The sequence below is a fragment of the Callorhinus ursinus genome, unplaced genomic scaffold (genome assembly GCF_003265705.2).
Source record: "Callorhinus ursinus isolate GAN/ISIS: 27379988/994484 unplaced genomic scaffold, GSC_fseal_2.0 scaffold78, whole genome shotgun sequence".
Classification (NCBI taxonomy): Eukaryota; Metazoa; Chordata; class Mammalia; order Carnivora; family Otariidae; genus Callorhinus; species Callorhinus ursinus.
This window is the reverse complement of record NW_027397140.1, coordinates 295169-317974: the sequence shown is the minus strand read 5'-3', so window position 1 is coordinate 317974 and position 22806 is coordinate 295169. Positions and strand designations below refer to the sequence as shown.

The window sequence follows — 22806 nt, the reverse complement described above, 5'->3', positions numbered from 1 at the left end:
TCTTCTTTATCCATTCATCTGTCGATGGACATCTTGGCTCTTTCCACAGTTTGGCTATTGTGGACATTGCTACTATAAACATTGGGGTGCACGTACCCCTTCAGGTCCCTACATTTGTATCTTTGTGGTAAATACCCAGTAGTGCAATTGCTGGATCGAATGGTAGCTCTAATTTCAACTGTTTGAGGAACCTCCATACTGTTTTCCAGAGTGGTTGCACCAGCTTGCATTCCCACCAACAGTGTAGGAGGGTTCCCCTTTCTCCATATCCCCGCCAACATCTGTCGTTCCCTGACTTGTTAATTTTAGCCATTCTGACGGGTGTGAGGTGGTCTCTCATTGAGGCTTTGATTTGGATTTCCCTGATGCCAAGCGATGTTGAGCACTTTTTCATGTGCCTGTTGGCCATTTGGATGTCTTCTTTGGAAAAATGTCTGTTCATGTCTTCTGCCCATTTCTTGATTGGATTATTTGTTCTTTGGGTGTTGAGTTTGATAAGTTCTTTATAGATTTTGGGTACTAGCGCTTTATCTGATATGTCATTTGCAAATATTTTCTCCCATTCTGTAGGTCGTCTTTTGGTTTTGTGGACTGTTTCTTTTGCTGTGCAAAAGCTTTTTATCTTGATGAAATCCCAATAGTTCATTTTTGCCCTTGCTTCCCTCGTCTTTGGCGATGTTTCTAGGAAGAAATTGCTGTGGCGGAGGTCGAAGAAGTTGCTACCTGTGTTCTCCTTTAGGATTTTGATGGACTCCTATCTCACGTTTAGGTTTTTCAACCATTTGGAGTCTATTTTTGTGTGTGGTGTAAGGAAATGGTCCAGTTTCATTCTTCTGCATGTGGCTGTCCAATTTTCCCAACACCATTTGTTGAAGAGACTGTCTTTTTTCCATTGGACATTCTTTCCTGCTTTGTGAAAGATTAGTTGACCATAGAGTTGAGGGTCCATTTCTGGGCTCTCAATTCTGTTCCATTGATCTATGTGTCTGTTTTTGTGCCAGTACCGTACTGTCTTGATGATGACAGCTTTGTAATAGAGCTGGAAGTCCAGAATTGTGATGCCGCCAGCTTTGCTTTTGTTTTTCAATATTCCTCTGGCTGTTCGGGGTCTCTTCTGCTTCCATACAAATTTTAGGATGATTTGTTCCATTTATTTGAAAAAAGTGGACGGTATTTTGATGGGGATTGCATTGAATGTGTAGACTGCTCTAGGTAGCACTGACATCTTCACAATATTTGTTCTTCCAATCCATGAGCATGGAACGTTTTTCCATTTCTTTGTGTCTTCTTCAATTTTTTTCATGAGTATTTTCTAGTTTTTTGAGTACAGATCCTTTGCCTCTTTGGTTACATTTATTCCTAGGTATCTTATGGTTTTGGGTGCAATTGTAAATGGGATCGACTCCTTAATTTCTCTCTCTTTTGTCTTGTTGTTGGTGTATAGGAATGCCACTGATTTCTGTGCATTGATTTTATATCCTGCTACTTTACTGAATTCCTATATGAGTTCTAGCAGTTTTGGGGTGGAGTCTTTTAGGTTTTCCACATACAGTATCATATCATCTGCAAAGAGTGAGAGTTTGACTTCTTCTTTGCCGATTTGGATGCCTTCAATTTCTTTTTGTTGTCTGATTCTGTGGCTAGGACTTCTAATACTATGTTGAATAGCAGTGGTGATAGTGGACATCCCTGCCGCGTTCCTGACCTTAGGGGAAAAGCTCTCAGTTTTTCCCCATTGAGAATGGTATTCGCTGTAGGTTTTTCATAGATGGCTTTTATGATATTGAGGTAGGTACCCTCTATCCCTATACTCTGAAGTGTTTTGACCAAGAAAGGATGCTGTGCTTTGTCAAATGCCTTTTCTGCATCTATTGAGAGGATCATATAATTCTTTTTATTTCTTTTTTTAATGTATTGTATCACGTTGATTGATTTGCGAATGTTGAACCAACCTTGAAGCCCAGGGATAAATCCCACTTGGTCATGGTGAATAATCCATTAATATACTGTTGGATCCTATTGGCTAGTATTTTGGTGAGAATTTTTGCATCCATGTTCATCAAGGGTATTGGTCTGTAATTCTCCTTTTTGATGGGGCCTTTGTCTGGTTTTGGGATCAAGGTAATGGTGGCCTCATAAAATGAGTTTGGAAGTTTTCCTTCCATTTCTATTTTTTGGAACAGTTTCAGGAGAATAGGTATTAATTCTTCTTGAAATGTTTGGTAGAATTCCCCTGGGAAGCCATCTCGCCCTGGGCTTTTGTTTGTTGGGAGATTTTTGATGACTCCTTCAATTTCCTTAGTGGTTATAGGTCTGTTCAGGTTTTCTATTTCTTCCTGCTTCAATTTTGGGAGTTGATACATCTCTAGGAATGCACCCATTTCTTCCAGGTTATCTAATTTGCTGGCATAGAGTGGCTCATAATATGTTCTTATAATTGTTTGTATTTCTTTGGTGTTGGTTGTGATCTCTCCTCTTTCATTCATGATTTTGTTGATTTGGGTCATTTCTCTTTTCTTTTTGATAAGTCTGGCCAGGGGTTTATCAATCTTGTTAATTCTTTCAAAGAACCAGCTCCTAGTTTCGTGGATCTGTTCTACTGTTCTTTTGGTTTCTGTTTCATTGATTTCTGCTCTGATCTTTATTATTTCTCTTGTCCTGCTGGGTTTAGGCTTTATTTGCTGTTCTTTCTCTAGCTCCTTTAGGTGTAGGGTTAGGTTGTGTATTTGAGACCTTTCTTGTTTCTTGAGAAAGGCTTGTATTGCTATATACTTTCCTCTCAGGACTGCCTTTGTTGTATCACAAAGATTTTGAATAGTTGTGTTTTCATTTTCATTGGTTTCCATGAATTTTTTAAATTCTTCTTTAATTTCCTGGTTGACCCATTCATTCTTTAGTAGGATGCTCTTTAGCCTCCATGTATTTGAGTTCTTTCTGACGTTCCTCTTGTGATTGAGTTCTAGTTTCAAAGCATTGTGGTCTGAAAATATGCAAGGAATGATCCCAATCTTTTGGTACAGGTTGAGACCTGATTTGTGACCTAGGATGTGATCTATTCTGGAGAATGTTCCATGGGCCCTAGAGAAGAATGTGTATTCCGTTGCTTTGGGATGGAATGTTCTGAATATGTCTGTGAAGTCCATTTGGTCCAGTGTTTCATTTAAAGTCTTTATTTCCTTGTTGATCTTTTGCTTAGATGGGCTGTCCATTTCAGTCAGGGGGGGTGTTAAATTCCCCCCCTATTATTGTATTGTTCTCAATGTGTTTCGTTGCTTTTGTTATTAATTGGCTTATATACATGGCTGCTCCCATGTTAGGGGCATAGATATTTACAATTGTTAGATCTTCTTGTTGGATACACCCTTTAAGTAGGACATAGTGTCCTTCCTCATCTCTTATTACAGTCTTTGTTTTAAAATCTAATTTGTCTGATAGAAGGATTGCCACCCCAGCTTTCTTTTGGTGTCCATTAGCATGGTAAATGGTTTTCCACCCCCTCACTTTCAATGTGGGTGTGTCTTTGGGTCTAAAATGAGTCTCTTGCAGACAGCATGTGGATGGGTCTTGTTTTTTTGTCCAATCTGATAGCCTGTGTCTTTTGATTGGGGCATTTAGCCCATTTACATTCAGAGTAAGTATTGAAAGATATGAATTTAGTGCAATTGTACTGCCTGTTTGGTGACTGTTACTATATATTGTCTGTGTTCCTTTCTGATCTGTGCTGCTTTTAGTCTCTGTCTTTGCTTAGAGGACCCCTTTCAATATTTCTTTTAGGGCTAGTTTCGTGTTTCCAAATGCCCTTAGTTTTTGTTTGTCCTGGAAGCTTTTTCTCTGTCCTTCAATTTTCAATGACAGCCTAGCTGGATATACTATTCTTGGCTGCATATTTTTCTTGTTTAGTGCTCTGAGGATATCATGCCAATCCTTTCTGGCCTGCCAGGTCTCTGTGGATAGGTCTGTTGCCAATCTAATGTTTCTACCCTTGTAGGTTACATATCTCTTCTCTCCAACTGCTTTCAGGATTTTCTCTTTGTCTCTGAGACTCGTAAGTTGTACTATTAGACGTCGGGGTGCTGACCTATTTTTACTGATTTTGAGAGGGGTTCTCTGTGCCTCCTGGATTTTGATGCTTGTTTCCTTCCCCACATTAGGGAAGTTCTTTGCTATAATTTGCTCCAATATACCTTCTGCCCCTCTCTTTCTTTCTTCTTCTTCTGGGATCCCAATTATTCTAATGTTGTTTCGTCTTATGGTATCGCTTATCTCTTGAATTCTGCCCTCGTGATCCTGTAGTTGTTTATCTCTCTTTTTCTCAGCCTCTTTATTTTCCATCATTTCGTCTTCTATATTGCTGATTCTCTCTTCTTCCTCATTTATCCTAGCAATTATTGCCCCCATTTTTGATTGCATCTCATTAATAGCCTTTTTTATTTCAACTTGGTTAGATTTTAGTTCTTTTATTTCTCCAGAAAGGGTTTCTCTAATAACTTCCACTCTTTTTTCAAGCCTAAGCTAGTATCTTTAAAGTCATGATTCTGAACTCTAGGTCCGACAATACGGACTAATGTCCGTATTGAGTAGGTCCCTGGCAGACGGTAGTACCTCTTGTTCTTTTTGCTGAGGTGATTTTTTTCGTCTTGTCATTTTGTCCAGAGAATAGATGAATGAGAGAACAAAATGCTAACAGGTTAACAACGTCCCCAGCAAATATACTCTATACAAATCAGAAAAGACCTGAAACCAGGGGAAAAGAAAGGGAAAGAAAGAAAAAAGAAAGAAAAAAAGAAAAAGATAAAAACAAAAACAGAACAAAACAAAAAGAAACAGAATATGATCAAATATGGTCAGGGTAGTGCATAGATCAGTGCCACACACTAGATTTTGAGCATATTTTGGTCTTTTAGAAGAAAGTGCCTACTAAAATTTTAAAGGAAGAAAGACTTACATATGTACAAAATAAGGGTTGATACAATGAAGTGAAGGAAGATGACTGTAAAGATGAAAATTATAAAAGATTTTATAAAAAGGAATTGATAAGAAGTTATTTGAAAAAAGAAAGAATAGTTAAAAAGAAAAAAGAAAAAAAAGGGAGAGAATGTGATCAGGCAGGAGACTAGAACAAAGCCATACACTAGTGATTTAGGGTATATTTTGATCTGTTAGAAGAAACTGTATCTTAAAATTTTAAAGAGAGAACAACATATATATATGCCCAAAGTAAGGGTAACTAGTATGAAGGGATAAAATATGACTCTAAAAATGAAAAATAAAAAATGTTTTTTTAAAAAAGGGATTGATAAGATGTTGTTTGAAAAAGGGAAAAAGAAAAATTAAAAAAAAAACACGTTAAAAAAATTAACTTTGAAAAATTTAAAATCAATTAAATAACATATAGTGTATTATTAGTTTCAGAGGTAGAGTTCAGTGATTCATCAGTTGCATATAACACCCAGTGCTCATTACAACAAGTGCCCTCCTTAATCCCCATCACCCAGTTACCCCATCCCTCTACCTGCCTCCCCTCCAGCAACTCTCAGTTTGTTTCCTATAGTTAAGAGTCTGTTATGGTACCTCTTTGATTTTTCTCTTATTTTATTTTTCCTTTCCTTCCCCTATGTTCATCTGTTCTGTTTCTTACATTCCACATATGAGTGAAATCATCTGATACTTGTCTTTCTCTGACTTATTTCGCTTAGCATTCCTTCTAGTTCCATCCATGTTATTGCAAATGGTAAGATTTCAGTCTTTCTGATGCCTAATACAATTTCAGTGTATATGTATACATACACTACATCTTCTTTATCCAATCATCTATTGATGGACATCTGGGTTCTTCCCATATTTTGGCAATTGTGGACATTGTTGCTATAAACATTGGGGTGCATGTGCCCCGTCGAATCACTATGTCTGTATCCTTTGGATAAATATCTGGTAGTGCAATTGCTGGGTGGTAGGGTAGCTCTAATTTTAACTTTTTGAGGAACCTCCATACTGTTTTCCAGAATGGCTGCACCAGTTTGCATTCCCACCAACAGTGTAAGAGGGTTACCCTTTCTCTACATCCTCTACAACATTTGTTGTTTCCTGCCTTGTTAATTTTTGCCATTCTAACTGGTGTAAGGTGGTATCTCATTGTGGTTTTGATTTGAGTTTCCCTGATGGCTAATGATATTGAACATTTTTTCATGTGTCTGTCAGCCATTTGTATGCCTTCTTTGGAGAAGTGTCTGTTCATGTCTTCTGCCCATTTTTGAGTGGATTATTTGATTTTTGGGTATTGAGTTTGAGAAGTTGTCCCATTTCATAGGTTGCATTTTAGTTTTGTTGACTGAAGTTTCCTTTGCTGTGCAAAAGCTTTTTATCTTGATGGAGTCCCAATAGTTCATTTTTGCCCTTGCTTCCCTTGCCTTTGAAGACATACCTAGCAAAACCTAGCAAAAAATCTAGGATTTTGATGGGTGCTTGTCTCACATTTATTCTTCATCCATTTTGAGTTTATTTTTGTGTATGTTGTTAGACAGTGGTCCAGTTTCATTCTCCTGTCTGTGGCTGTCTAATTTTCCCAGCACCATTTGTTGAAGAGACTGTCTTTTCTCCATTGGGTTTTCTTTCCTGCTTTGTTGAAGATTAGTTGACCGTAGAGTTGAGGGTCCATTTCTGGGTTTTCTATTCTGTTCCATTGATCTATGTGTCTGTTTTTGTGCCAGTACCAGACTGTTTTTATGATTATAGCTTTGTAATACAGCTTGAAGTCTAGATTTGTGATGCCTCCAGCTTTGATTTTCTTTTTCACCATTCTTGCCTCTCTTCTTTCACCCATGGCAGCCACTTACCACTTTGGCATAGCCTGCCTATCATCCCAGGCTCACCTCTTACTCTGAGAGCCTCCCAGTCCTCTCATTTCCACCTGTGTGCAGCTATGTGTATCCCCTCAAATTAACACCCAGTTGTGTATTCTAATATCTTTTGTTGGTTGTTTTGGTGATGTTGATTATTTCTCCAAGTACATTGCCAAGGTTTCCTTGAGGACCAGGCTGTCTAGAGATAAAGACACAAAGTGGTATAAGGGAAAAGATGGAGCTTTGGCTTTGTGGTTTGTCATCACCATGATTTCACCTCTTCTTAGCTTTGTGGCTTTGAGTTCAGTGCTTATCCTTTCTGAGGCTGTCTCTTTATCTATAAAATGAGGATTAAGAAGGAAATCCCGTATATCTAGTGTGCCCTCCTGATGGATATTTGTGTTCCCTGAGTGCCTTTGGCATAGACAACAACAAAGTGACAGTTACTAGTCCCATGATTACTAAAAGCCTAGGTTTTCCAATTCAGATTGTATCCTGATGTTACATAGGGAAATAAGAAACATATTAAAAATCTTAAGATTATAGAAGTTTTAAAAGGAATACTTTTTTTTTTTTTGCATTATAAAAGTAACGTGACCACATTTTAAAAGTTTGGGGTATTGAGGCGCCTGGCTGGCTCAGTCAGTTAAGTGTCCCAACTCTTGGTTTTGGCTCAGGTCATGATCTCAGCGTTGTGAGATCGAGCCCCGAGTTGGGCTCTGTACTGGGTGTGGAGCCTGCTTAAGATTCTCTCTCTCTCTCTCTCTCTCCCTCCCTCCATCCCTCCTTCTCCCTCCCCCTCTGGCCCTCCTCCTCATCCCTCTCTCTCCAAAAAAAGTTTGGGGGAATTATAGAAGAGAAAAATAATCAATGACCCATACTCCTACCATAATGCAATTACTATTAGCATTTTGGTTTTTTCCCTTTTTGTGCATTTTCTCGATTTATTTTAACTTAAGCGTTTTCATCATGAATGACTTATAATTATTTTAAGTTTTCATATCTACTTTTCCACTTAACATAGTTTGTTTGCTTTTATTTATTTATTTTTAAAAAGATTTTATTTAAGAGAGAGAGAGTGAGAGCAGGGGGAGGAGCAGAGGGAGAGATTATCTCAACAAGACTCTGCACTGAATGGGGAGCCTAAGGTGGGGCTTGATCTCATGACCCTGAGATCATGACCTGAGTCAAAACCAAGAGTTGGATGCTCAACCGACTGAGCCACCCAGGCACCCCGATTGTTTGCTTTTAAAAATAAGGAAGCAGTATTTTTATTTAATCATAAAAGTTCATTTTTATGAATGATAAACTTATTTTTCTATTTTGGTATATTGCATATCTCTTGAAATAATATATAGCAGTATGAGTTAAGAGTCATTAACTATATACTGACTGCATGGAATTGGTAGGAAAATCCTTTGTGTTTAAGTAACAATTTCAATAAATTCCTAATCTTTTCTCCTCTTAAAAACTAAATTAAAAACAAATATGGCTATCAAGAAAATACAACTTTTCCAAAACAAGTACAATTAGTAGAAACAGGTCAAATATATGGTTTAAATTTTAATGATTTCTCTCTCTCTCTTTTTTTTTTTAAACAAAGGTCCATTTTAGCTTCTTATCTTCTGAAGGAAAAGCTCAACATCTTGGGCAAGTTGGGGTGTCTGCTAAGCTGTGCAGGTTCTGTTGTGCTGATTATCCACTCCCCAAAATCTGAGAGTGTGACCACTCAGGCTGAGCTGGAAGAGAAGCTGACTAACCCAGGTAACTCCTTTCTAGCAAAGCTGCAAGAGAGCTTGCCAGTCAGTATGATCCTTCCAGGTATAGGGTGGAGTTGGCTTACCCATGGTCCGTTCTCCTAGACCCTGTGTTTGACTTTGCCTATGAGTGGCTATCACTGTGCCTTGCTGGCTATAGCATCCCTCACTCCTCCTGCCCCAGGTGTGGGAAGAGGCCTGGTGGTCCTTGCTTTCCAGACTTTGCATCCCCCCTCCCTAGGGTTCGGGACCTCTTCTGCTTTCTCCTGGACCGTAGGGACCTGTTGCATGGGTGCCTTCATCTGGCCCCCTCCACAACAGTCTCATCTGTTCCAGCCTCCCTTCCACACCCACCCAACCCCTGCTTACTGTGGCCTTCCCATTCCCCTGCCTCCCATGACCATCCCCCGACATGTCTCCTCCCACAGCCTCTCACCTCTCCCCACCTCCCAGTATTCGTACCCCACCTCCTTCCCACATTCCTGCTGTTACTGCTTCTTGGTGTTAGTCCTGCTGGGGTCTGCTCTGAGCCATCCTCCCCTCGGGACCACTGTGTGTCCAAGCCTCTGCACTTCCCTCTAATGTGAAGCTGAGAGCTGAGATCCAGTTTGATTTATCTTTGGAGCTCCCATAGAAATCTCTCTAGATTTTTTTCTATGTATTTTTGACATACTATATATTTTTTGACAAATGCTATAAAAAAAACAGTCTACATAATTATACCAGCCTAAAGTATAGATTCTTCTAAATTACTCCCAGTAGACCATCTTAATGTTGCTTACCAACAATTGTAGACAGGTACCAGCACAAAACTGCATCCACACGAATATCCCAAATACAGACATCTCTGGGCCACAAAAAAATCTGACCATTCTTTTATAGCTCTCAATTGTCTGTGACTGACATTGCAGCAGAAATATCTGTAAAATTTGAAAAGGGATTCATAATGAAATTAGCCAAGACTATTTCTCTGTAATTTTTTATCCGTAAATACTTAGTATTGTTCTATTTACTTCATCCTGTAAAAGCCAAAATATTTCCAAAACTGTGAGAGAGTACAAACACATGAAAAAAAAAATCAGAAAACTGGATATGAATGTCCTGAAGGATTTACTTTATGTAATTTTCAGAACAATGTATCTTTTTTTTTTTTTTTGAGTGGGGGCTGCAAAGGGAGAAGGAGAGAGAGAGAATCTCAGACAGATTCCCCACTGAGCATGGAGCCCTAATTGGGGCTCGATCTCACAACCCTGAGATCATGACCTGAGCTGAAATCGAGAGATGCTTAACCAACTGAGCCACCCAAGTGCCCCAACACCTCTTATTTTTGGATAAATCTGGATGTTACCAGTATATTCAGGTCCTAACTTTTACAAAAACCATGTCTAATTTGAATTCTACCATAACAATTTTGCATGATGATATAATGCTAGCAAAAAGATTTTTGTTTTTAACATGAAAAACTTTGTTTTAATCTGGAATATAAATTGATATTATTCTATCCACTTAATGTATTAAGTTAAAGAGGTTTCTAGTTTTTAAAAATGTTTTTCTAAATGTAAAAAACCGGAATGAATTTTTTGTCAAATCATTGCCTCAGAAGAAATTTTATGGTCATCTTCCTGAATCCTCCCCCAGAACAGGGCTCCATAGTTCCTTTTTCTTACCTTTGGGGAAGAGGGGACTCCCACAGCCTGCCTGGTTCATGGCCATGCCGTTCCTAGCCCCATCAGGCCCAGCTCCTAGCACCTCCTTTACAATCTCAGATTGAATTGGAAATTACAACTTCCTTGTACATGTAATTTCAAAGCAGATTTTCAATATGATGCCCTAACTGTAATATGAAGGACAAATAGCAGGTTGGTACTTTATAATAAAATAGAATGCTCAGGTACGACTATAGAAGACATACTAAAGCCAGCAGACCCCACAGCATGTGGAGTTGCTGAGACCCTGGCAGCTGCAAACACATGGGGTGTCATGCTATTAACTGAAACACTCAGGGGATATTGCCATCAGCAGTGGGATCCTCTAAATGGAGAATAACTCTTGATGAAGTTCTGAAAAATGCAGTGCTTCTTAAATATGTGCAAAAATTACTTTGTTTTATATATATACTGGGTACTAGGCTGTGGTAATTATAAACATATTTTTCCCTTAGAAACCCAAGGAGACATTCAGAAGTTGTGAGGAGAATGGGATGATTTTAATTGTGTGAAACTCTCTCCACATCCTAGGGCCCATGGCCTTTGCCTATTGTATGCAGCCCTTAATCCCCGCAACAGCCACGAATACCCCTACAGCTTTCTCACATGTTCCTTAAGAAACCTCCCACTCTGGCCACACACACAAGAGTGCTGTCTGCCTAGGTTTTGTTAAATTGACTCTAAAGCAAGAAAATCATCTGTTTTCCAGTGTTTGTGGGCTATTTGTGCATCGTGCTCCTTATGCTGCTGCTGCTCATCTTTTGGATTGCACCGGCCCATGGGCCCACCAACATCATGGTCTACATCAGTATCTGCTCCTTGCTAGGGAGTTTCACCGTGCCTTCCACCAAGGGCATCGGGCTGGCGGCCCAAGACATCTTCCACAATAACCCATCCAGTCAGCGGGCCCTCTGCCTGTGCCTGGTGCTCCTGGCTGTGCTCGGTTGCAGCATCATCGTCCAGTTCAGGTACATCAACAAAGCGCTTGAGTGCTTCGACTCCTCTGTGTTCGGGGCCATCTACTACGTCGTGTTCACCACCCTTGTCCTGCTAGCCTCGGCCATCCTCTTTCGGGAATGGAGCAATGTGGGCCTGGTGGACTTCTTGGGTATGGCCTGTGGTTTCACCACTGTCTCTGTTGGGATTGTCCTTATACAGGTGTTCAAAGAGTTCAATTTCAACCTTGGGGAGATGAACAAATCTAATATGAAAACAGATTAGGATGCAACAGGGGGTTGGGTGGCTCAAGAAATGGGAAATGGATGTGGTTTCTGGCTCTAATTTGGTGTGTAGTAGAAGAGACCCTAATCAATAGTATTAAAGTTACTTGCATATTAATGGGTGGTCTGGTGGACAGTGGGGAGCATCACTCAGCACCAGGGTGGGGGCCCAGCCCTTTGCAGTCTGAAGTTGCTAAATGGTTGTCTGGGCATCATCTCTCTCTGATGAGAGGAATCTCATATTCATTGCCATTAACCTGGAAGCTTTCATGAATACTCTTTCCTTTTAAAATATTTTAACATTATTTAATAGAAAATAAAGATGGGCTTTTTCTGATTAGTCTTTGCAGGGGAGCAGATATTCTTACTTAGAAGATTACTTTGGAAATGGGAGAAATTGTTGTCTTGAAGTCTGACTATACAGTAAATGTGTCTGTACTTGTGTTATTTTGCGTTAAGCATGTATAACATTCAGGTACCTCATCCAAATAAGAAGTACATACATTTAATTGTTTTTAATCCTCTAATGAGCTGACTCTCCCACCCCCTACTCCAAGACATTTTAACTGAAAATAGAGAGAGAATAGGTGGACATGATGCAGAGTTCCATTTATAGGATGACTTTCAATAGCTCAAATCAATTTCAGTGCCTTTATCACTTGAACTCTTCACTTAATTTGATGATTACTATGTGTATGTTCTCTTAGATTAGAATAACTATTTGATTATACTTTAATATTTCACTATTCAAAATATAAATGTGTAAAGCATTTAGAAATAACAGTATATTCATTTGTTGGAAGAAAGTCAAGGCAAAAGACACATAAGAGCAAATTGACCCTTTTAGCATGTAGTTATCATCCAATTAAAGACAATTGACTTAAGTAGTATAAGGTATTTTATTTGCATTCAGTCCATGTACCTGGGACCCAGGATCAAATATATCCATGTTCTCTTTCAGTGAGCATTGTGGCCATTCAGAAGAAATAAATTATTTAACTTGATAATAACGCTGTTAGATGAGAGAGTAAATGTTTAATAGCACATATATCAAGTTCCCTATAATACAGGAACAGGTTAAAGGACACAGTCAAGCTCAGGCTAGTTTCTGCAAATTGGAACACATATAGTAAGTTTTCAAAAGAATTTCTAACAAAAATGAAAACAATTAACATATCCATCTCCTTATTGTTTGAGATGGCAGAGCACCCTACAATTCCTCACCCAACCTCTCATTAAGCTTTTGAAATGCAAAATAGCCACTAATTATGCCAGTAATTGGGTCAAAGAGATCATTCGTCTGTTTATAGTAACTTTTGATGTTTATTAAATGGGAGCAAAGCACAAAGTGATGCATATTATTTCATTAAGATATCATGTACTTCATGTGCAGTGTTTTATCTAAATAGGGAACTGTGTCAAGTTGGAAGATGGGATTGGGTAAGGTAGATTTGGTGAACGAGAATATCAAATTTAATAATACTCAATTGAAGTTACTCACTAAGGGAAAAAAATTTTTTTTTCAGGCAAAAAGAACATTTCTAAAGACCAAAAAAATTGTTCCCTAGAGTGTTGAAGAAGCTAAATAAAATGAGGATAGTTTAACACAGAGTGAAGAACACCTTTATGATTTAAAAGTACATCTGATGATTATGGGTTGTCAGGGATTAGTGAACTAAGAGCAGCAACAAAATTGTTTTAAAATTTTTTAAATCTTATATTCACTGATAGTTAATAAATATTCAAAAAGTCCCTCACTCTTTTTATCAGCTCTTGAAGGTTTTGTTTTTTTTTTAATCTGGTCTTTTTAGGACTGTAAGCCTTAATTTATTGAACTGAACTTTCAAAAATGTCATGTAGTTGTATCAATATACTTTTAGGCATAAAAATAGTTTCCTAGATGAGGAGTTTGAGATATTAAAAGAATACATGTGGTAACCCAAGTATACTGAGAAAGTTCATGTGTCTTATGGAAATTATCTTGTTTATTTTGTTATAACTTACAGGTGAAGCTTAGTTTAAATTAATTTATTAGTGTTCCTCATTATATTTTAATTCACAATTATACCATGGATATTCAGAGGTGGTATTTTCTGGATGATTACTCCTATGATGTTTTTAGAGTAAAACAAAATCTGAAAGTAGTGATAGCTGGTCTCCTCTTCAGGGTGACTTGGTCTGGAACAGTTAGACTCTCCCAGGTTTAGCAGATTATTTTGGTAGGATGCACAGCTTTCCTTCCAGTAAATGAAGTTCTTATGATTTTATTTCAAGTGTGTGACTCTAGCCTCAAAATAATTGACATGACCAGCAGTCTAATAACCTAATTTTCATGTCTGACATAGAGCATATAACTTGATTTAATAGTATTATTATTATATTTTACAAATTAATGTTTTCATAATTTGTTTGGAATTGCAAAGGAAAAAGCCTCAAAGTGAGAGTTTTAGGGGAGGGCCTAGAATGGGAATGGGTCTCATTGGTCTCTCCAAAAGTAAATACGTGTGAAACATTTTCATTATTATACTATTCCTTGGGTTTTATCTCTGATGAATTAAGAAGAAAATACCTATTGTCTATTTGTTTTCAAACCTCCTCTAAAATCTTATGTTTCTGATCACAGTTTGCAAATTTACTCTGGATAGATGCTTAAATAAGCCATTTGTCTCCTCTGCTACTTGGTCAGTGCTTCGTTTTCTCATCTGAATCTTTACATTTAAAAAGATTGCTTTCTTGTTTTGCTCACTGGGGCCTAGCACTGAGACCACCCTGGGCATTTTGCTGTTCTGGAGGACCATTCCATGTCTGTAGAGAAGGTTTTGGAGAGGAAGGACAGTCTGCTCCTTGCCACACCTGGAGCAAGAACTGCCCACAACTGGTTCTTCAGTCAAATGTCCCTATGGTATTTTCATATTAGAATGTTAGTGAAATATACTTTGCTGTTCTTGGTTCAGCAATAAAAAATATTCTTTCAATTACTACTTTTCAAGCCAATTTGTTATACTCAATTTTATTTCCAGAAGTTCATTCCAGCTGTAGTAGTTTGGTTTTTGTTCTTTTTCTTTGGGTTTCATGTCTGATAGAAGAGAACACTATTAACGTGTGCAGTCAGCCCTCATCTTCCTTCTTTCTTGACAGCTCCTCTCTTTGTAAATACTGTGCTCACTTCTAGAAGCTAGTTCCTAGACATTTGTAAAGCACTGAGATGCAGTGTCTCCCAGGTGTGGACAAGCACTTTGGTCCACCGGAGACCAAGGTGTTGATGAGCTGCCTAGTTCTTGTTGGGAGATGATACCTCTCTTTTCCAAACTGCTCAACTAATCTAGAAGAGCAGAGAAAGTGTTCCGATTGTCTACAGAGCCATGCCCATTGTCTTTTCTGATGCCTACTTGATCCTGATTTAGGCCTCTTGTACTGAGTAGGAACCAGAAAGAGAAAAATGCTTTAGTTCAGATCTGTTCACAACTGTCTGATTGGTTCCAGTGGTCTGAAGGAGTTGTCCTCACTGTGTTTGACACCAAGGAAGTAGTTCACCCATCAAGCAGGATTAGATGGAATCTTAGTGTTCCGCCTTCTCAGGGACCAAAAATGTAACATTAACAACTTAGCATCGACCTTCTTCCCAAGGACATGTCCGTGTTAGTTTTTCATATGTTTTACTCATATTCATAGGTAGAGGTCTGTTAACTTGAGTTGGAAAGAGAAAAGATCAAGTTGCACACCAGTCACACCATAAAACAGTTTATCATATAAAATACCTCAATTTTCTGTATTCCTCACTTCCACCTCATAGTTGTACTGGTGATGAATTTTAAGGCTCTGTCCTTTAGCTTTTAGGTGATTTTTCACATCTGGCCAGATTCTTATACCTCCATCATATACTTGAAAAGATTAAGAATTATAGGAATGAGAACAAGAATTTGGCCCAGTATCACTACTTGTTTATTTTCATACACGTTTCTCACATGCTATTAAATGCAACAAGAGAAATATATTTTAAGAAAATGTAACTTTATGTTACATCAAAAAATGTTGTCTAGTAAAAAGTTGATAATAGAACAATGATCATGTAAATAAATCTATTTCAAATGTACCCAATGTGATAAAAAGCATAGTCTAGGGCCCAGAGCATGAGCCAGGGAGAAGGGTTTATTTGTTCTTTTCTCTATTTTTCCTTGAATTGTGCAACTATAGGTGAGTCACTTAACCTTTCAGTGCCTCAGTTTCTCTACCTCTAAAGGGGTGAGATGGTTCTCCAAATCACCTCTTTTAGAGTGCTCACACTTTTAGCATGTGCTGATAGCCTCAGACAAGAGTGTTCTGTGCAGGATTGCTCTGGAGTGATGCAGTAGAAGCTCAGTTTGCACTGGGCATCCTGTCTGCTCAGGACTGTGCTACTGACATGCAGCTTCAAGCACTGAGTAAGCAAAGGAAGTGCTGGGTATAAAGTTTGCACGATTCCATGAAGCTTTAATTTTCCTTTTTTTGTTTTAAAAGGAAGGGTTTTATATATTCTATTATAAAATATGGAAATTAAACAGGGACTTTAAAAAGCTGCACTGAAAGATCACATTCTGATTGTGTGATGAGATTTTCTGACGTTCTGCAGAAGATTCAATGACCTGTGAACCAGACTGATTCTGTTGTGTTAGATTTGTAATGAATGATGCTGAACTTCTTGCTTCCAAGCAGCTCAACCCTGACCATGAACTACCTGACACCAGGTAAATGTCAGGAGCTCCCAAACCACTAGTGCCAAAAGGTCACATTGAAAAGTTCAGACTATTTCTTTTATTTGTCAGAATATAATAATTTGACCCCCACCCCCATGTCAATGTTTTTGCACTTTGGAATAATTTGTAAGGGTACTGTTTTTCAGTAGCATTCCTGAGTGTTTTTCCCTTTTTAAATGATAAATGTTTCTTTCTTGTAAAGTGGAATATAATCGTGAAGGAGATGATGACTACGTAAAAAAATGTAACATGTTGATTGATTGCATAAGTTTTTTCCTGTAAATGTATCAGGGGAGCTTCCAATTAGCATACATACACACATTTGTAATGGCTAAAACTTGCTTATATTTTGCTTCATAGAAGTAGTCATAGCATGTTGTAATTGCCTTATGTAAATATAAAAGGCTATTTATTAAGTTTTCCAATAATATTTATTAATCTGTATGTGTTTTAAAATAAAATAACTTATTTCTAGCTGAACACTCGTTGCTTTTTTTTACCCACTACGTGAAATGTTCATGTAATCTCAGGTTCCAGCTCATCCTAATGAATTCCTCGATTAAGTGTTTCCCATTTTCTTTGTAGAAACAAATAGCCCAAGTCCCCATCATGATATAGAAAATGTCTACCTGTGTATATCTTAGGGAGCAAATCCATGATATGTGAAGGCATTTATCATCTAGTGATTACTTTTCTGATACAGTGAAATGATGGTATTAAAGAAAACCAGCTATATTTTAACAGGTTAATATGTTTTACATGTTTGGGGGGGTGTAGAACATAACATTTTATTATATTTTAAGCACATGGAAAATTACAAAATCATAACACATTTTAAAACTACAAGGGTCATTGGAAATCTTGTCATTAATCTTTATTAGTATCCTGGAAGTCACTTTATTAAATGAAAAAATACTGGATGCCTAGGTGGCTCAGTCTGTTAAATGTCCAGCTCTTGATTTCAGCTCAGGTCATGATCTCATGTCAGCTCCATGCTGGGCATGGAGACTGCTTAATTCTCTCTCTTCTCCTTTTGCCCTACCACCCCCCTCCCCCCCCACTCTCTCAAAATAAAAAAAAGAAAAAGAAAAAATATTTTATTTGAGCAAAAATATGTATTTTTGAGGCTCTGTCCAAAAGGATTTAATTACTCACATTTTAAAAAACATTTTATTTTTAAGTACTCTCTATACCCAACATGGGGCTCCACCTTACAACCCCAAGAACAAGAGTTGCGTGCACCACCAGCTGAGCCAGCCAGGCACCCCTAATTACTTACATTTTGATCAAAGTATAACTATACAGAAATTGGGAACAAACATTTTTAAAAACCACCAAATGTTTCTATGGATACCCCTTTCCACACAGGTTTTTGGGGTTGTGAAGTTGTGTAAGTGCCAAATTCTACAAAAACTTGCCCTGGTTGGTTACTAGCAAAGAACTGTTAGTTTTCTAGCCAAGCACAGTAGTAGCTAGTAGCTCTGCACCTAGTTCTGAGGGTTATATAAAATCAGGCATGCTCCCTGCCCTCCAAAGAGCTTATGCTCTAGTTCCTCTGTTGCTAAGTCATGTCCCTGTCTGATGACCCCGAGGCATGACATTTTTGGCATCTTTGTTGTAAGGGTAATCACACTGGTACACCATATTTCCAACCTCACGTGGTAGTTTCATAAAGGTTTTTTGTGTTGGAGAGCTGAGGCACAGTCAAGAAACAAAAAGATTCTTCTATCTGTATTAGCAGTTCAGAAGAGAAGGAAAGGACTAATTCCTGCTGAGGAAATTTGAAAGTTGGTATTGGAATTGCACCATGGCAAGCAGGATAGGAGGGATGCCAATGAAGTAACACAACAAATCCATATAAAATAACAGATAAAGGAACAGAAGATGGAGGAAAATTCAAACTATGGTTGCCTGTCTATAAAATGGATTCCTTTTATTTTTAATGATGATGTTTGGGGGATGTCAGTGTCCTCCTTACTCTAATTTGGTGTGCTTATTCACTGTGTTGGTTTTCTATTGCTGCTCTAACAAATTACCACCAACTTTTTGGCTTAAAACAACACAAATTTATTATCTTACAGTTCCAGAGGTCAGAAATCCAACACAAATTTAACTGGGTTAAAATCAAGGTGTGGGCAGGATTATATTCCTCCTGGAGGCTCTAGGTGAGAATCTGTTCTCTTTTTCAGTAGAGGCCTTGCACATTCTTTGGTTCATTCTCCTTTCTCCATCTTCAAAGCCAGCAATGTTGCATCTCTCTGACCCTTCTTCCGTTGTCCTATCTCATTCTCTGACTCTGACACTTCTGCCTTCTTCTTACAAAGACCCTTGTGATTATTTTGGACCCACTTAGACATCAAGGACTATCTCCCCATCTCGAGACCCTTAATTTAATGACACCTGCAGAGTTCCTTTTGCCTGTAAGGTAACATAGTCACATGTTCTGAAGGTTAGGACTGTGGACATCTTTGGGGGTGGGGCATTATTCTGCCTACCATATCCACTCACCATCTTATCAAATGAGGCAATTATTAAAAGCCATCTCCTGGCTTTTAATGAACATCCTGGTGTTCTACCTAAATTTGCTTCAAGTTATTACTGTCTTTTTCAGAGAAATCTCCTCTCTCCTTCTGACAAATGTTTTGGAAAATGCCCTACTACATTTGTAAGTCATCTATGGTCTTGAGTAAACTTAATAATATTAATTGGAAAATATTTATATAATACTAACCTTTTAAAATGCTAGAGATACCAGAGGGGAAGTGGGGGGGGGCGGGAATGGGTTAAATAGGCGATAGGGATTAAGGAGGGCCCATGGTGTGATCAGCACACAGTGATGTATAGAAGTATTGTACTTCTATACAATATTGTACTATATTGTACACCTGAAACTAATATTACACTGTATGTTAACTAACTGGAATTTGAATAAAAACTTTAAAAAAATAAATAAATGTGAGAGAATGCCACTATTCACTTTGGAAGGACAAAAAGCATATTTAGTGATACGGACTTGAGCTAAAGAAAAAATAATCATCTGTTTTGCTGTTCTCATGCTTCTGGCTGGCCTCTGTGGTAACAAAACCAAAACATAGACGAGCAACTAAATACATGAGAAACTATTTGATTTACTAATACATGATTTTTAAAAATACTGTTTATTAAAGAAGTCTTGCTTATACTTCTATAACAAAGATTTTCACAGCTTTATTGACATATAATCAACATACTCTAAACTGCACATATATAAAATACACATTTGGTAGGTTTTGATGTATGTCGTATGATGTTATAGGATGAAAGCATCACCATGAGTAAAACAGTGAACATATCCATCACCTCAAAGTTTCTTTTTGCCCCATTGTAATCCCTCTGCCCTTATTGTCCCCTCTACTCCCAGCCAACCGTTAACTTTCTGCTGCTATATATTACCTTCCATTTCCTAGAATTTTATATAAACATAATTATTTATTATATACTTTTGGTCTGGCTTCTTTCACTTACCAAAATTATTTTGAGAATTAGCCATGTTATAGCATGTATCAATAGTTCATTCCCTTTTATTTTTCAGTGGTATTCTATTATATGGATATACCACAGTTGCTTTTATCCACAGTTGCTTTGTTATTGGACATTTGAGTTGTTTCCATTTTTTTGGACATTACAAATAAAGCTGCTATTGAATGTTCATTTACAAGTCTTTTAAGGGATATATGCTTTCCATTTCTCTTGGGTAAATATCTAGGAGTAGAAAAGCTGGGTCATATGGTTGATATATGTTTAACTTTTTAAGGAACTGCCAAACTGTTTTCCAAGGAAGTTGCACTGTTTTATGATCCCACCAGCAGTATATGAAAAGGATAATGGATTTTTAAAAATTTAAAAATATCTATGATCTATGATTAAAAATATCTATGATCAATCTTTAACACTCACATTATATAAGTTGTGCAACATCATGTGCTGGAGAAGTGGTCTGGACATTTAAGGAGCCTGCATAATGTTAGCAGGTATATTATATACACCTATAAAAACAATGCACTGTGTAATGTGGCTTTTAAGTGTCAGGTGGAAGTCCAAATAAATGAGAGGAGTCTGTGAGCTACAACAAAGAGAGAAAGCTGATTAGATGAGGCAGGGCTTTGCTGGGATGATTAGAATACTGGCAGAAAAGACCTGCAAGTAAATTCCTTAGGTTAACATAATTTCTAAGCATTTTTTTTTTAAGCTTCTATCTATTTGAGAGAGAGAGGCAGGCAGAGGGAGAGGGAGAAGCAGGCTTCCTGCTGAGCAGAGAGCCTGACATGGGGCTCGATCCCAGAACCCTGAGATCATGACCTGAGCCACAGGCAGATGTTAGCTCACTGAGCCACCCAGGCACCCCATTTCTAAGCATTCTTTTTTTTTTTTAAGATTTTATTTATTTTTTTGACAGAGAGAGATACAGCGAGAGAGGGAACACAAGCAGGGGGAGTAGGAGAGGGAGAAGCAGGCTTTCTGTGGAGCAGGGAGCCCAGTGCGGGGCTCGATCCGAGGACCCTGGGATCATGACCTGAATCAAAAGCAAACGCTTAATGACTGAGGCACCCAGGCACCCCAGCATTCTTGTTCATACAAACTAACCACTACTTTCATTATAATCATCTGCCTCCTACAGGTATCTGATGGCATTTGTTAGTTATTGCTACATACCATCTCTATCAAAACTGGTGACTTAGAACAACAACCATTTAGTCTTTTTCATATGTTTGTGGATCAACAGTGCACATTTGTGGACCTCAACCAATCAAATCGGTCTGTTGTTGGCTCAATCTCTGGTGTCTGGACATAGTATGGTTCATCTGGGTAGCTTTCCAAGTGGTCTGTTCCATGTGGTCTCCTCCAGCAAACTAGTCCAGGTTTCTTAGCATAATTTAGTCTGGGAACCACCGCATTTTCTTGGCCAAAAACAGTCCCAAGGCCAAGGCAGAATTGGGATGGAGTGGAGCTGCAAAGTCACTCTGCAAAATATGTGGGCACATGGATGGGTAGAGAATTGGAGCCATTTTTCATCAATCTACCATATCATCAGAGACCAACATGCCAACCATCTTTCAATATTTAATGTAATTCCTTATTTGAGTATGTAATCTAGAATTTGGCTGAGACCAAAGAATTAAGCTAAAAAAGTCCTCTGAGCCAGTTCTAAATGCAAGGTTGGCTAGTTACCAAGCCCACAGAAGATTAAAAGCTTTTAAATTAGTAGCTGCAATAAATAAATAAATAAGTAGCTGCATAGTCACCTAAAATGAAACCAGAGGTTGGTAACTAATCCAATTAGTCTGAAAAAAGCAAATTATATTTGGTATTTTCTGGTTCAACAAGCATTCACCTAAAAAATATTCCCACCCAACATGATTTACATTTCCAATACTAGTGTTTTTGTATCTATTCAGAAACTGGAACAACATACCCAAAGGACCTTGGCACCTGTAACCAAGATACTAACAACAGGCCTCACTCCAGATCTGGCTTGTTCCTCGCCCCACACATCCTCCCCTCCCCCTCCCCCCACTTCCTAGAAATGAGCCCTCTTTGTCCATTTTATTATTTTTTTAAGACATTTATTTTTAGAGAGAGCAAGTCAGCTGCAGGAACGGGAGAGGGAGAGAATTCTCAAGCAGACTCCCAGCTGAGTGCAAAGGATCCCAGGACCCTGAGATCATTACTTGAGCAGAAATCAAGGGTCTGAAGCCTGACTGAGCCGCCCAGGCACCCTGGTTTTCTCTAAAATGGACAGAAACAGGGGTGTCTGGGTGGCTCAGTTGGTTGAGCCTCCAACTCTTGATTTCCGCTCAGGTCATGATCTCAGGATCCTGAAGCTAAGCCCCAAGACGGGCTCCCGGTTTAGTGGGAATAGGCTTGAGATTTTCCCTCTCCCTACCCCTCTGCCCGCCGGGCATTCGCGGGCGCTGTCTCTAAAATAAACAAATCTTTAGAGAAAACCATTATGGTGGGTCCTAGGGAAGTTCTCCATTGGAGAAGCCAAGGCGGGATGGCCTAACAGTAGGTTTCCCACGTATTTCATGAAAAATACATCTCTGTTCCAAGTGTCTCCAGACGCGCTTTCACCAAACCACTAACTCGCCCAAAGAACGCATCTTTCCGGCTTTCGGTTAAGAAAGGGCTCTACACTGAGCCCCGCCCCTCCGTGTTCCCGACCCATCCCCAGCTTCCAAGCCCAGCTCTAGCCCACCGCTTGCACTCTCGGAGCACTTATTCCCTAGGGGAGCTCTAGCGACACTGCTTAAATGCAGCTTCACACGCTAACCGCACGTGGGAATTAGCATTTTAAGAAAGCGGCACACGGTACTTTAATTTTGATCACCTGGTCGGCTAACCTACTTTGTAAAATATCGCCTCCAGTTCTTCTCCGTGTCCCGCCCTCCACCCTCCTGCTTTCCCTCTCCGCTCTCCAGCGCCAGCTAAAGAAACCGGAAGTCCACAGGAACGCGCGCCGGGGCGGTTCGCTGCGCTGCGCTGCACCGCGCGTGCGCGCGCCGTCTCTTGCG

The 22806-nt window shown here is 38.8% G+C and overlaps 1 protein-coding gene across 1 annotated transcript in view; it reads left to right on the top strand.

The window, feature by feature from the left end:
* The window catches only part of NIPA1 (NIPA magnesium transporter 1), an 88654-nt gene extending 71925 nt beyond the window's left edge, over positions 1-16729 (top strand). Inside the window, exons 4-5 of the mRNA XM_025852101.2 lie at positions 8443-8603; positions 11012-16729. Of these exons, the coding sequence (XP_025707886.1) occupies positions 8443-8603; positions 11012-11523 (673 nt within the window). The 3' untranslated portion in view covers positions 11524-16729. The remainder of the gene's footprint in view (positions 1-8442; positions 8604-11011) is intronic.
* Positions 16730-22806: the final 6077 nt, after the last annotated feature.